At 43.1% G+C, this 15,583-nt stretch overlaps 1 protein-coding gene across 1 annotated transcript; it reads left to right on the forward strand.

The window, feature by feature from the left end:
• Positions 1 to 3,984: 3,984 nt before the first annotated feature.
• LOC135225084 (uncharacterized) lies at positions 3,985 to 15,086 on the forward strand. The gene is made up of 2 exons (XM_064264348.1): positions 3,985 to 5,483; positions 14,951 to 15,086. The coding sequence occupies exons 1-2, from the start codon at positions 4,039 to 4,041 to the stop codon at positions 15,084 to 15,086; spliced, it is 1,581 nt and encodes a 526-aa protein (XP_064120418.1). The 5' UTR covers positions 3,985 to 4,038.
• The last annotated feature ends 497 nt before the right edge of the window (positions 15,087 to 15,583 follow it).

Raw genomic sequence — 15,583 nt, forward strand, 5'->3', positions numbered from 1 at the left:
GAGTTTCCGATTTATCTTTTACCGTTGTATGGTAGTGTTCTGACGACACAAACGCATCTATATATTTAGCGTTTTCTGTTTCGCTTAAATATACCAGCTTGAGAGTCTCTTTTGTTAAAAAATAACGGACCTATTTCTTCGTAGAATAGGGTTAGCTGGCAACCCAGACATAAAGTTAAGAAAGACGACGTTCGTAAGCTGCTGGCTGCTGCTGTGTCTGACTGTCCAAGTTCCAACCGAAGCCACCAGTAACAGATCGTGCGCTGTCATGCGCTGTAGGTTACGTCTCTCTCTCCTGCGGGGGATTGACTGACTAACCGTATCTCTGTGCTGGCGGTTACGTCTCTCCTGCGGGTAATGACTGACTAAGCTGTATCTTCTGTCCTACAATCACGGACTTTAGCCTAAGATTGAGGGGATTTCTTACGTGAATGAATAAACGTTGCATTAGTTTTGCCTTACTATGTTCAACAGAGTTATCTCTTAATCCTTTCGGTGCTCGTTACCGCACGGTATAGAACTACGAGTCTACCGAACATTGCACTTTTATATGCTCTCCTGCTTAGGCAAAGCGCAGCCTTATAGGGAAGTAAGCATACTCGGGGAGGGAATGGAAAGGATGAGCTTGCTGGGGACCATTTCCTTCCTGAAGAAGTTTGTTTCCGAATAGACTGCAATTCAGACCACAGTTTTTTCCTACCGGGAAACTTGAAATATTATTCAAGATCTAGGAATTATTCTGAACATCTCTCAGTGCGTCATGATAGAAAGAAGGTGCCGGACATCTGGATAGTGTTTCAGATGTCCTGGATCTTAATCTGAAAGAAGTAAATGCAATTCGGTCGTCCCTCCAGTCCTCGAAACAGAGTTTTTTAGGAAGAGAGGAAACCAGTGTGGGGGTCCACATCAACTCTGATATTCCACAGCTCTCTCATATCTTAAGAAGTATCTTCTCTCGGTCCCTGCTCGAGTTTACGAGAAAGAGCCTATTATAACAACAGGCGTAGAATGTAACGATCATCTAGAGGTTCGTTACAGGATTGCAAAAGTCCGTACGAATCGTCGCGATCGACGGCAGCAACGATAGATTACTAACATGCTAGGTATTTTAATTAAGTGGTGTTCTTTTTATGGTTGTCTGAGAGGGTTATTTCCTCTTCAGTATGTGAAGTGTAATGTGTTACGTTAGCTTTGTGTGTGGTTCAGGTGGTCTAACTTATCCTAGCATGAATGCCCCTGGTAAGAGAGGGCTAGGGTTTCCTGTCAACAAAATTGGTCCGTCCAGTTGCGACCCTTGTTATTAGCTTTCTCAACAAACAGGTCACATCCTAGTTGAGAGCTACTAAGGTTTAGCAGGCTAAGAGGCAGGACCTACGAAGTCAGCTACCTTAGCAGGTAAGGAACTTAAAATAAATAATTTTAAATAATTTTAAAAATTAGTTAATTTTTGAATTATGACGATGTTGCTGTCTGTGACCCACCTCCAAATGTGTCAATCAGCTATATATATACTGCCAGGTAAGTGTCATGCATAAAAATGATATTGTTATGATACAATAAAGTTTTATGCATACTTACCTGGCAGGTATATATAATTAAATTCCCACCCTCCTCCCCTCAGGAGAAAGGGTTCAGAGAAAATCTGAGGAAAACGGGAATAGTTCCAAGTACCAGCGCCACGAACGAAAGTGGGGGAGATCACCTGAACTACCAGTGGTCTAGCGGTTGCCGAGAGTTTTGAAAATTCTGCCAGTGCGAACAGACAACAGAGAATGTTGTTTGACAGATTTGCATCTGTCAAACAACAAAGACCTTCACGATCATTGAGGTCTGTGGAATCTCGATTCTAGCTCACCCATCTACTTTTTGCTCGCCTGTTTTCTCGGAGTCAGACACTCGTGCGACAAAAGGGGGGGGGGGGGGGGGGGGGGGGTGAGGAAAAAAAATAGGCGACATATAGTAGCCCTGAGTTTCTTATTGACGAAGTCGATTGCGGACGACGTTGGGTGCGTTGATACACACCCCCAAGGTTTGCTTAGATTGAATCGCCCAGGCAGTCCAGACACTCATCCTTCAGCTAAGAATAGTGCCTTTTGGTCTTCAGGGTACAGCCTTGCTGTCCTTGATTCGTCTGAACTGGTCCAACTGGTCGTTCACCTGACTTTAGTACAGACTGTGCATTTCCGGATCGAAGCTTTCAATATGGAACTGAGACGTAGTCTGAAGTTCGTGATGTCAAAGCATTCGAACCTCTCCTGCCTGTTAACTTCTTGTATGTGATCAGGAAGGCCTTCTTCTAACCACCCTAGATACGACAAAGAGGGTTAGTGAGATTTTAAGCCATCGTCACAAGTTTTGGCTTTAGAGAACACAAGGAGGTGTGCTCTCTAAGCCTTTCGTTATGGCCTAAGAATGGAAACCCTTTTTGTCCTTGGGCCAGGATCTTGGAAGCAAGGATGGCACAAGTTAGTGGGCAGGAGCCAGAGAGAGTCCTGTGCCCTGTCAGGTCTCTCAAGTTTTATCTACTTAAAATCAAGAAAGTCGAAGTCAGTCGGGCAATCTGCAGTGTTCCGAAAAAGACCAGACTTGCCCATATCGAAGTACACCCTGGTTTTAGGGTTAAGGAGTTCTTTCAAAAAATGCTCCTTCATTGTGTTTGCACAAAGATTTGAAAGCTTTTTATCTGAATGCTCACGAGGTGAGGGCGCGGCCTCGAAGCATTTCAACAGAGCATGGCACTCAGCAACATCCTGAGTACCATGTTTTAGCGAAGCAACTCTGGGTTCACTTCACACTCCCTGCGAGATGTGAAGATGGCATATGAGATCTGCTGCTCGCTAGGGCCATACGTGTCTGCAGACACAATCTTGGGGGCAAGAAGTACTACTCATCCTATCCTGTAGAAAATGGTTAGGAAGAGCTCTTAATTTAGTTGTGGAGTCGCTGACAACGGCGACTTCTTAACTCTGAAGCCTTAGTTAACACACATTACTTTGGCTAGGTTGGTCAGGTGGTGATATATATAATTATAATAAATATATTTATTTACTTCTTAGCCCTCATGGTATGGTCAATATGGTCTAGTCACATTGTGGTCACGCCCCCGTTGACAGATCATCTGGAGTGCACCAGCTTCATAGGTCTCTACCTCGCTGGCAACTCTAGTAAAGCAGAAGCAGACTTGGGTGACAGTAATCACGAAGTCGGCTATGCTAACAGGTGGAACCAAGATGTAAATCATCTGCATGCATTTGTGTCCCAAAATCCTTCTATTCTGTCCCTTCCCACCTCCAACGGTGGGGTTCAACTATATATATATATCTGACAGGTAAGTTCATGAGCAAAATGATATTGTTATGATACAATAAAGTTTGTTCATACTTAACTGGCAGATATATATATATTCAAGTACCCACCCACCTCCCCTCAGGGGACAGTGGAAATAAAAATTATGAATAGAAAATGGGAATGGTTCCTGATACCCGCCTCCCAGCGGCGGGAATGGGTACTAACCACCTGGCCGACCACTGCGTGTGTCGGAAGTTTTTTAAATTCTGTCGGACTTCAGAAAATATAGCTATATATATACCTGCCAGGTAAGTATGCATAAAACTTTATTGTATCATAACAATATCATTTCCCTTCAGCGCTGAATGACCTCGTAGGTTCCAGCTCTTGGCCTCTGTCCTTAATAATGTGTTCCTTACTTCCTTCAATTTAAATAGTGATTCAGGTCAAATTACATAAAAGAGTGAGGCTGGCAGTTGCCATTGATTTTTCCATAATTCACCTGTCTTCAAGACTTCAAAATTTATAGGGAATTGTTGCTGTGAATTAAGGCTGATCATGATTGATAGACTTGTTTGGAAAATTTGGTGTTACAAACGTCCTGGAAAGAAACACTTAAATTCACAAAAAGAAACATTTATTAAAATGCCTAACTGTATTTGTTTTGACAATTTTGTTCTGTTTCATTGCAGTTTCAATAAACCACAAGCAGTGGATGATGAAGTTTGGGAAGAATTGGATGAAGATGTTATGGAAGAATGCATGATTTTAGCCACACAGATGTGCACTACCGATACAGTCAAGGAGAGCAAAAAAGGAAACGGTGCTCATCATGTTTCTGAAACTTTTAACATTTCCAAGAGAAGTGAGAATGGTGACTTATTAGGGGATAGTGGCTTTTCAAGCGCAAGAGGCACAGCGCATGAAACTTCTAAAGGGTTTGGTAGGCCAGGAAAGGTCAAGAGCTCAGATAATCTTGCAAATAAATCCTTTAAAGGTAATGCATATGCAAGCAGATTTGATGATTTTGCATCAACTTCTGATTCTCAAAAATTAAATGCTACCAAAACATACCAGAATTCTGGTAGAGTATACAACTCCATTCCTATAAAAGGGAATAATGTCAACAAAGGGACCCCAGTTGTTCAACCAAGCACCAGCAAAGACAACTTCAGGGATGAATCTCAAAATGTATCCAAATGGACAGACAGTGATGTAGCAAAGCTTCAGGAAGAGATTCAGTTGAAACAAGGTGAAATATCTATGCTAAGATCAGAACTGAAAAGGAAGGAGACAGCCTTAGCTGCTGAGAGATTAGAAAGATGTAGTATTGTAGATCAAGCAGAAAAGAGAGGAAGAGAAAAGGCTGCTTTAGCAACGGTAGAAGCAGAAAAGAAAATAAAGCACATCAGCAAAACGGTAGAGAAACTTCAAGATGAACTTCATTTCAAGAATCGGGAAATAGAGGAACTTGAAGGCCAGTGTCGACGTTTAGAGAGGCAGACTCAGCAGCAATCAATTTCACCGTCTCAGAAAAGCAGAAAAGACATTTCAGCTGTTGAAAAATCTCCTGGAAAGTCCAGTTCTAGTTTCAAAAACCATTTTGATTTTAGCACTTCTGTCAGCAAGAAGAACATGGCAGCGCAAACAGAAGTGCTGAAAGAGAGTAAAAAAAGGCCAAAGTTAGAGGTAACTTTTCCAAGAGGCAGGGCTCGCTTAAGTCGACAGATAGTCTGCTTATTTTCCAATGATGCATTAGAAAGATTCAGCAAGTCATCCAGCCACTCTGGTAGGTGGGCTCTTAATGACGAATGGAGAAATATTTTGAGCCAAATGGTTTTGGATTATGAAGATGGTGACAATGTACAAAAACAGTTGTTAGCCCTTAGTATTCAAAGGCTTGAAGAAGTACACACCATTTTTGCATCTAACAAAGTTGATGGTTCAAGATCACCCCCAACAAATTTTGATCCAGTTGATTCGTACGAAAGTCTTGTAGTTCCTGCTCTTGCAATTTTGAAGTCCTTAACCACCACTCAGTTTACAGATCTGTTACAAAAAGCCATTGAAGTTGTTTGCTCACATTTGCTTCAGATCTCTTATAGAGATTTGATCATTAATGAGCATATGTGGCCTCTTACTCTACAAGCTTTAAGTCAGCTATCAAGAATCATTACTCAGATTGACAAGACCATGTAAGTACAGTAATACAAAGCCTTTTGATTGTAGTAATTTTTTGTATACTTTTTGAGAATTGAAAAGGCGTGACCACAGAATGTTGAGTGGGAAGATCACAAAGTGGTAGAGAAATGTGGCATCTATTGGTTGGGAAGTAGACAGATATGATTTAGAACATGATAAAAAGGGACGAAAAACAGTAGAGGTGGAAGTAGCAATGTGAAAACCTAAAGGTAAGTCCAGAAAACCAGTGAAAAGTTATTTTTATATAAAAGACTTGATGGGATTCAGGCAGAAAAGGAAAGAGGAAACAGAAAGAACTCATTCCATGTCTAAAATCATAAAAAGAAGAGCCACATAAGAAGATTATGACAATGATGACTTAGCATATTGGATTGTTAGAAATAATACAAGAGGGAAAGGAATAGCATATATCATTCAAGTACTGTTTATAACAGATTTCTATTGCAAGTGATCTGCATCCAAGAAATTGAATCGAAATTATCAGAACATGCTTTATTCATTTCTTCACTAAAAGGATAACTAATTTTGCATTGCATAACAAAAAGTTAACTGTTGCAAAGCTGATTTATTTATGCTTATTTAAATTTTTAGGCATATTATTGACCTTATTGCATTGGAATAGATTTACAGTGGTCCCCCCGTATTCGCGGGGGATGCGTACCAGACCCCCCCGTGAATAGTTAGAACCCGCGAATGTTTGGAACCCCTATGAAAATGCTAAAAACAGCCTATTTTGTTAGTTAAAACTCAGGAAAAACCCACAAAAAATTTTCATACTTGGTTTTTTTAATAGTTTTATCACAAAAAGTGCATTTTATGATGAAATTCATAAAAAAAAACCAGGAATTTGTGGATATTTATCGTAGAAAAATACCGCGAACGCACGAATTTTCCGCAAATAATGCAGGGAAATGTTCCCCAGAGAAATCCGCGAATGTGTGAGTCCGCGAATCTGGAGAACGCGAATGAGAGATGGAACCAGGTACCATAACTGAAAATGCTGGTTTCATAATGAACAAATATTATTAGTAGCAGCAAAACTTTAACTACCATTTTCTGTAAAATTTGTTGTTATACAAACAAGATGTGGAAACTTTAGTCGTAGAGATTAATAGGGAAAAGACCAAAGCAGGGTGCCAGTGTCCCTTAATAGAGGCCTTAACACAGTGTGTGTGTGTGTGCCTTTTTTTTGTTTCTTCTATACATTCTTAGTAGGCTATTAGTCATATATTTTGTATTCGTTATTCATTTTCATCAGTTTCACCTTGCTTCTCTGTACATCCTCTATCACACAAGAAGACTGGATGATTTCAAGGCCTGAAGAGTTCTTAATTTTTCCATTTTCATGCTCCGTTACGTTTTCAGCTTTGCTTTGGAATCCTTGATCAACCAATAGAGTATATAGGCCTGGTTGATATTAGTGTTATCTGATAGTGAAGTTACGAAGAGAATAAAAGAAAACGATTGGGTATGGAAGTTTATGGCCTGATCCTCTCAGGGCTTGTAGGTGGCAGATAAATGAAAAATCCTTATCCCTAAGAATAACCTAGTGCCTATGGGAGGGGGTAAAATGTGCAAAAAGGCAAAATAGTACTGAAAATTTGCTCTTCTATGGAGTAGAGTAGACAGAAAAGGGAGTGATTTACACGAACAAGAAGTCACTTCCATTTGCTGACTAGTTAACAACTCATTTGCTAGTTAACAATAACACTAGACATACAAAGCTAACCAAAAACAGCACAAAACGATGAAAAAGTGTGAATTATGTCACAAAATATTGAAAATACAAAGCAGAACTAGGAAAATGCGTGGACATTAAAAGTCTTAGGAGGAATAGAAAATACATAACTACTAATATTACAAAGCTGTCAATCAGGGATAATGATACTGGGACTAAATTTTTCTATAAGAAATTTTTCAGTGGGTTTTTCTTGAGTTTTACCTAACAAATAAACAGTTTTAAGCATTTTTATAGGGGCTTCAACTATTCGCGGGTTCTAGCTATTTGCGGGGGCCGTCTGGTACCAATTCCTTGTGAATACGTACAGCATATATATACATACATACATACATACATACATACATACATACATACATACATACATACACACACACACACATACATACATACATATAATATATATAGTACACATAAGTCCTTTTGAAATGTAATATGTATTGTGGATCTGGCAAAGTACTAATTATTATTTGTGGAATATTTTGTTCATGACACTTACCTGCCAGATATATATATAGCTGTATTCTTCTGACGACCGACAGAATTTCAAAACTCCCGGCAAACGCAGTGGTCGGCTAGGTGGTTAGTACCCATGTCCCGCCGCTGGGAGGCGGGTACCGGAACCATTCCCATTTTCTATTCAGATTTTCTTCTGTCGCCGGTCGGTAAACATCTGTTTACAGACCTCCCCCGCTTAGGATTTCGAAAACTTCATTGTCACTTTGATATTTGGATTGTCTTTTGGTTTCGGACTTGGCTTAGTGACTTGGCATACGCTATTGTGGTTTGGATTTTGATTTTGGCTTTGATTTTTCTTAGAATTGAGATGTCTGGATCTAGTTCTACTAGTTTCAGGGTGTGTGGTGTAGAAGAATGTAAGGTGAGGCTACCAAAAGCCTCGGTAGATCCTCCCACACAGTGTGTGTGAATTGTAGAGGGCATAAATTTTGCTTGTTGGATGATAGGTGCAAAGAATGTGAAGTATTAACTGATGTCGAATGGAAGGGCGTATTTGAATCTTACATTCGTAGACTTGAGCGTGACAGAATTAGGAGGTCTTCCTCCAGGAGTGCTTCTGTTAAAAGTCAAAGTAAAGTTGCTCAATCTAACATAAATGTAGAACATGCTACGCATAACCCTATAATTTCTCCTTCAGATAAGGAAGTGATTGTTACCGAAGGGAATGCCCTATCTACCATTTTAGAATCGATTCGGAACCTTGAATCGAAAATGAAAGTGCTACAATCTAATGTGCAAAAGTGTAGTGATAATGTTAGTGCCCCTAGTGAAGTGGAGGGGGCGTCAGATCGGTCCTATAATGCCTCCAGGTTGAGACCTCTGTCGGACTCCCAGAAAACAGGGAATGGACATGTCGAAGGCCGAAGGAGGGTTACGGGAATTAAACACCGGTCTGGCGTCCCTTCGGCAGATCCTGAAGACGCATCCCAGGCTGCCAAAGATCGCGCGCAACCGCGAATCTTGAAGGAATGCTTCTCTTCCTCCGAGACGTCCTCACCTCACCGTGGGTGGGAATCTCGGAAGACCTCTCCGACTGAGAGTGGTAAGGAAGACGTAAGGTGTCGCACAAGCGGCCATCGTCTTTCTCGCCCTCTTAGGAAAGGTCTTACGGAAGAGTACGTAGCCTCTCCAAGTGAGAGTGGTAAGGAAGACGTAAGACGTCGCACTGGCGGCCATCGTCTTTCTCGCCCTCTTAGGAAAGGTCTTACGGAAGAGCACGCAGCCTCTCCAAGTGGAAGTGGTAAGGAAGACGTAAGACGTCGCACTGGCGGCCATCGTCTTTCTCGACCTCTTATGAAAGGTATGATGGAAGAGACGCTCAATCGGGAGATCGAGAGCGTCCTCCGCCTCGATTTACGCTTCGGTCTTCTCCGGAAGACTTCGAAGACAGTATCCCGCACAAGAGATTTAGGACGCTTTCTGAGCGTCCTGATTCGAGTCCGGAGAGAAGGAAGAAGGCGTCCCCTCGCCCATCTTCTTCTCAAAGGTTCATTCCATCATATGGCTCTTCACCATCAAAAAAGACTCTCGAAGCGATTCGTCAACAGTTGGATACGTTTTTCGCCAAGAAAGAGGAAAGATCACGTAGTCGTAAAAAAGATCTTTGGCTACCCGTCAAGAAATCTAGACGTTCTCCTGCGGCTTCTCTTCGTTCTTCATCTTCGTCTGATCCGTCGCCTTCTAGACCTCATCGACTCAATCAGGAACGCGCAAGCGGTCCTGCTGGGAGAGTCTCTAGAAGTGTTGGCGGTAAAGATAAAGACAATAGGTGCCGCACAGGCGGCCGCCGCCGTCGTCTTTTCCCAGAATCGAAGAACGTTCAGAAGGATCGCTCAGGAATAGAATTGGGAGGAATGGATCTTGACTTACAGGAAGAGCATATTCAACAAAACAAACGCTTTGCTAACCAGGACGCTCGTAAGGACGCTTCTCGGGACGCTCGGGGTCGGAAACGTCGGCTGGAGAGACTTCGAACGCACGATATTAGTTCAGAAGAAGGATATGAAGATGAATATGAGGACGTTTTTGAGGACGCGAGGCGTAGTGCTAGTAAGGACGCTCGTCGTCCTTCATATCAGTACGCGTTCCAGGAGGACGCAAATGAGGACGCTTTCCAGGACGCAAATGAGGACGCTTTCCAGGACGCAAATGAGGACGCTTTCCAGGACGCAAATGAGGACGCTTTCCAGGACGCAAATGAGGACGCTTTTGAGGGCGCTAGGCGTCCGATGCATAAAGTTATCCTGAGCAGAAAAGAACAGGTCGCTAGTCAGAAGGATAAGCGCCATATGCTTCAAGGTAGTAGGAACTACAATATCAGTGCTTGTCAAGGGAAATCGTATGACGTCAATTTGGAAAATTCGGAGAGAAAGTCAAGGTTAGGAGAACATAGCAGACTCTCCTCTTCAAAATTGATTTCAAACACAAAACCTACGGTTCGAAAGGGAGATGAAACTTTGGTTTCTTCTTGTTCAATACAGAATAAGGCTATGTCTCCATTAGAAAATAAATCGTCAAGCGAGGCTGTTTCGGAAGAGGAGGAGGATCCTACAACCTCATCCTCTGTGGATTATAAGACTCTGACTCGTCTTTTAAAAGGTTTGTTTCCCGAGAAGTTCCGAGCTCCAGTTCCTCTCTCTCCACCTTCGCAACTAACCTCTTCGAAGGCAAGGAAGACTCCAAATTTTGTCAAAATGGCCACCTCGCTCTCGACTAAAAGGGCTTTTAAAAGAATCCATGATTGGATGGAATCCAAAAAGACAAAGGGTAAGACTTCTTTTGCACTTCCCCCCACCCCCCAACAAGGCTTAGTGAAGATCGGGGAAGTGGTACGAGACAGAAGAGGAAGCAGGCTTGAGAATCCCCGCTTCCGCACAAGGGGATTTCGCCAACTTAGTGGAAGCTCCTAAAAGACCTTACCTGGCATCAGCGAAAGTTTCGTGGACAATGTCGGAGATAGATCACCATCTCAAAGGCCTTTATAAAACTTTGGAAGTTTTTAACTTTCTAGATTGGTGTCTGGGCGTCTTGGATGTTCAGTCTAGAAGCCCATTCCATCTCATTGGAGGACTTAGCGAGTATTTTGTCATGCATGGACAGAGCAGTAAGAGATGGCTCCGACGAGCTGGCATCACATTTTGCGTCGGGAGTCCTGAAGAAACGCGCACTCTTCTGTAGCTTCACAGCTAAGTCAGTGTCACCAGCGCAAAAAGCAGAATTGTTGTTCGCTCCCTTTTCTGCTCATCTTTTTCCACAATCGATGGTAAAGGATTTATCAGTAAATCTCCAAGAACGAGCGACGCAGGACTTATTGTCTCGATCTTCGAAACGTCCTGCTGATCAGATGTCTTCGAGAACCACGCAAGCTTCTAGGAAGAATTATAAGCCCTTTCGTGGAAGAGCCTCTTCAAGAGCTGCTGCTCGAGGGAGGAGTTTACCTAGGGGCAGAGCCCCCTCAAAAACCAGGGGAAAGAAATGACTTTTCGGCCCTCCAGACACCAGTCGGGGCGAGACTCGCGCTATTCGCCGAAGCATGGAGGATAAGAGGGGCGAACTCTTGGTCACTCGAAGTGATCGAGAAAGGTTACAAAATCCCGTTTCTATCGAAACCACCATTAAGCATAGAACCAATAGACCTTTCGCCCTCTTATCAGGATTCAAAGCAACAGATCTTATTAGACCTTTTGGATCAGATGTTGGAAAAGAGAGCAGTAGAAAGAGTCGTGTCACGGAACTCCCCAGGCTTCTACAACAGGCTTTTCCTTGTTCCGAAGCACTCGGGAGGATGGAGACCTGTCCTAGACGTAAGCAGACTGAATCTTTTTGTAAGGAAGATAAAATTCAAGATGGAAACTGCACAGTCTGTTTTAGCTTCCCTGAGACCAGGAGATTGGATGGTGTCCTTGGATCTCCAAGATGCCTATTTCCATGTTCCGATACATCCTCAGTCCAGGAAGTTCCTCAGATTCGTTCTGAAAGGACAGGTCTTCCAATTCAGAGCTCTCTGTTTCGGGCTGAGTACAGCCCCTATGATATTCACGCTTCTGATGCGAAATGTAGCAAGATGGCTCCATCTCTCAAAGATAAGAGTCTCACTCTATTTAGACGATTGGCTGATCCGGTCCACTTCAAAGGAACAGTGTCTGGAGGACCTACATACGACATTACAGCTGGACGAAGGACCTGGGGCCTTCTGGTCAACTTCGAGAAGCCCCATCTGATTCCCACACAGTCCATCGTGTATCTGGGGATTCAGATGGATTCAGTGGCTTTTCAAGCATTTCCATCCATAGAACGTCAGCTAAAATGCTTAGAGAAAGTATCGGTCTTCTTAGAGAAGGAAATGTGCTCGGCGAGGGAATGGATGAGTCTGCTGGGGACCATTTCCTCGCTGGAGAAATTTGTTTCTCTGGGAAGGCTGCACCTCAGACAGCTTCAGTTTTTCCTAGCAGACAACTGGAAGAACAAGAAAGACCTAGACGAGATTTTGAGAATCCCTCAATCGATCAAACAGCATTTGAAGTGGTGGTCCGATCCCGTAAAGCTATCGGAAGGGATGTCCCTCAAAGTTCTGAGCCCAAGACCTAGTGTTGTTCTCAGACGCGTCCATGACGGGAATGTGGGGGAGCAACACTGGGGGGAGGAGGAAGAAGTGTCAGGCCTCTGGAGAGGGGAACAGAGGTCCTGGCACATAAACCTCAAGGAGCTAGAAGCAATTCGATTGGCACTTCAATGCTTCGAGTCAAGGATTGTGGGACGAATTGTACAAGTCAACTCGGACAATACCACGGCGCTCGCATATCTCAAAAAACAGGGAGGACTCTATCTCGCTCCCTGTTCTTTCAAGATAACGAGGGAAATCTTACTTTGGCGAAGGCGGAGAATGTAACGATTCTAACGAGGTTCGTTTCAGGACAGCAGAACGTTCGTGCGGATCTCCTCAGCCGTCGACATCAAATTGCTTCCAAAACGAAACGATGGACTCTCCATCCAGAGTCTGCAAGGTTTGTGGAAACTTTGGGACGCCCCCCTGGTAGACCTCTTCGCGACAGCAAAAACGACAAGAGGGCTTCCGATTTACTGCTCTCCGGTTCTGGACCCCAGGAAGCAATAGCAATAGACGCCATGCTTTGGAATTGGAAGGGGATGGATCTCTACGCCTTCCCTCCATTCAAACTCCTGGGAGAGGTAATAAGGAAGTTTGCGCGTCGGAAGGAGCAAGAATGACGTGATCGCCCCCTTTTGGCCGGCCTGCGAGCGACTGGTTCACAGAGGCCATGTCATTTTCTGGTAGATTTCCCAAGGACACTTCCAGAAAAAATCGATCTACTCAGACAGCCCCACTCGAGAGGTATCACGGAAACCTCTCCGCTCTGAGTCTGACTGCATTTCAGACTATCCAAAAGTTGGCCAGAGCGAGAGGTTTTTCAAGATCGGTGGCAAGAGCTATTGCCAGCGCTAGAAGAACTTCTTCCCAAGCTGTCTACCAATCGAAGTGGGCTGTCTTCAGAGGTTGGTGTAGAAGGAAAAATATTTCCTCCTCCACGACCTCTGTGAGCCAGATTGCTGATTTTCTCTTACATCTTAGAGAGATAGAAAAACTTTCGGTGTCAACGATTAAAGGCTACAAAAGTATGCTATCAACGGTCTTTCGACACAGAGGCTTGGATTTATCGAATGATAGAGATCTTCACGATTTATTGAGGTCCTTTGAAACATCAAAAGCTCCACGAGACAAGATTCCCTCATGGAATTTAGATGTTGTCTTAAAGTTTTTAATGTCAGCCCCATTTGAACCTATGCACGCTGCCTCTTTGAAAGATGTAACTAGGAAAGCTATTTTCCTGACCGCTTTGGCAACAGCTAAGAGGGTTAGCGAAATCCAAGCTATGACTAAATATGTGGGTTTCAGAGAACACAATGCGGTGTGTTCGCTGAGCCCCTCGTTCTTAGCGAAGAACGAAAACCCATCCAACCCCTGGCCTAAAAGCTTTGATATCAAGGGGTTATCAGAGTTCGTCGGACGAGAGCCAGAGAGAGTTTTGTGCCCTGTCAGAGCTCTCAAATTTTATCTAGAAAAAACCAAACAATGTAGAGGCCCGTCGGACAACCTGTGGTGTTCGGTCAAGAGGCCGGAATTACCAATGTCTAAAAACGCACTGGCGTTCTTCTTGAGAAATACCATCAGGGAAGCTCATTCATCCTGCACGGAGGGTGATCTTAAACTGCTAAAAGTTAATGCTCACGAGGTTAGAGCGGTAGCTACTTCGGTGGCTTTTCAGAAAAATATGGCACTCAGTGATATCCTGGGTGCCACATTTTGGCGAAGCAACTCTGTGTTTGCCTCACACTACCTCAGAGATGTGAAGGCGACATATGAGAATTGCTACTCGCTTGGACCATACATTTCCGCGGATACAGTATTGGGGACGAGAAGCAATACGAACCCCATCCTTTAGAAAATGGATGTGTGTGATTTTAATTATGTTTGTTTTTTACGGTCGTAGGGTTGGCCGCTTGAGGCGGTCTTCCCTTTAATTAGCCTGAAAGTTATGGGACTAACTTTAGTGAGGCTAGTTAGGTGGTATTTATTATGCTTCGTTGTCTTCATATGGTCAATATGGTCTAGTCACATTGTGGTCACGCTCCCGTTGACAGATCATCTAGAACTATCCAGCTATACAGGTCACTACCTTGCTGGAAATTCTAGTTAAGCAGAAGCAGGCTTGGGTGACAGTAATCACGAAGTCAGCTATGCTAACAGGTAGGGAACCAAGATGTCAATCATCTGCATGTGAAATGTTTCCAAAATCCTTCTATTCTGTCCCTTCCCACCTCCAATGGTGGGATTCAGCTATATATATCTTGGCAGGTAAGTGTCATGAACAAAAATGATATTGTCATGATACAATAAAGTTTGTTCATACTTACCTGACAGATATATATAATCAAGTTACCCACCCACCTCCCTCAGGGGACAGTGGTAAAGAAAAATCTGAATAGAAAATGGGAATGGTTCCCGGTATCCGCCTCCCAGCGGCGGGAATGGGTACTAACCACCTAGCCGACCACTGCGTTGCCGGGAGTTTTGAAAATTCTGTCGGTCGTCAGAAGAATACAGCTATATATATCTGTCAGGTAAGTATGAACAAACTTTATTGTATCATGACAATATCATTTTAAAAATATTTATTTTATTTTCAGATGTGTGTTGTTAGCTGAGAAATTGAGGGACTTTTGCAAAAATAACTGCTCCAATGAGAAGCTTATGTCATTACTACAAGTGCTTCAAGACTCGGCACATCATAAGCACTTCGCAGAAAGTTTATGTACTAAATGAGGTATGTTGTAGGGTGAAGATTGAAATTACTTTACCAAATGTCACCTAGTTTGCTTGCTGTATGAAGTGTTAGCTGGTCTCTTCCAGCATGGCTCTAGTTTTACGTTTTACAGAACTGTCGGTGATTTTCCCTTTGGGATATTAGGTTTTTTCAAGATGGTTCTGTGAGATCATACTTCCGTTTAATAAGATATTTTACGTATGCAACTTACCTGGTAGTTACATATAGCTGTAGTCTCTGACGCCACGGCAGAATTTCGAATTTCGCGGCAGCGCTAATTGACTGGTCAGGTGATTCCCGTACCCCCTCCCTCTACTGGGGAATGTAGAACTACCACAACTAAACCTCAGAATTTTCTGCCTTCGCAACCGGAACACCGGTTTTTGTTTGGTGGAATTTCTTTGTTTTTTCACGATGGATACTCATCGATTCGGTGACGTACTCTTTGTGATTTGGCTTTCGGCAGTTGCTATTTATCTTTATTTAGCCAGATAGG

The sequence above is a fragment of the Macrobrachium nipponense genome, chromosome 20 (assembly GCF_015104395.2).
Source record: "Macrobrachium nipponense isolate FS-2020 chromosome 20, ASM1510439v2, whole genome shotgun sequence".
Classification (NCBI taxonomy): Eukaryota; Metazoa; Arthropoda; class Malacostraca; order Decapoda; family Palaemonidae; genus Macrobrachium; species Macrobrachium nipponense.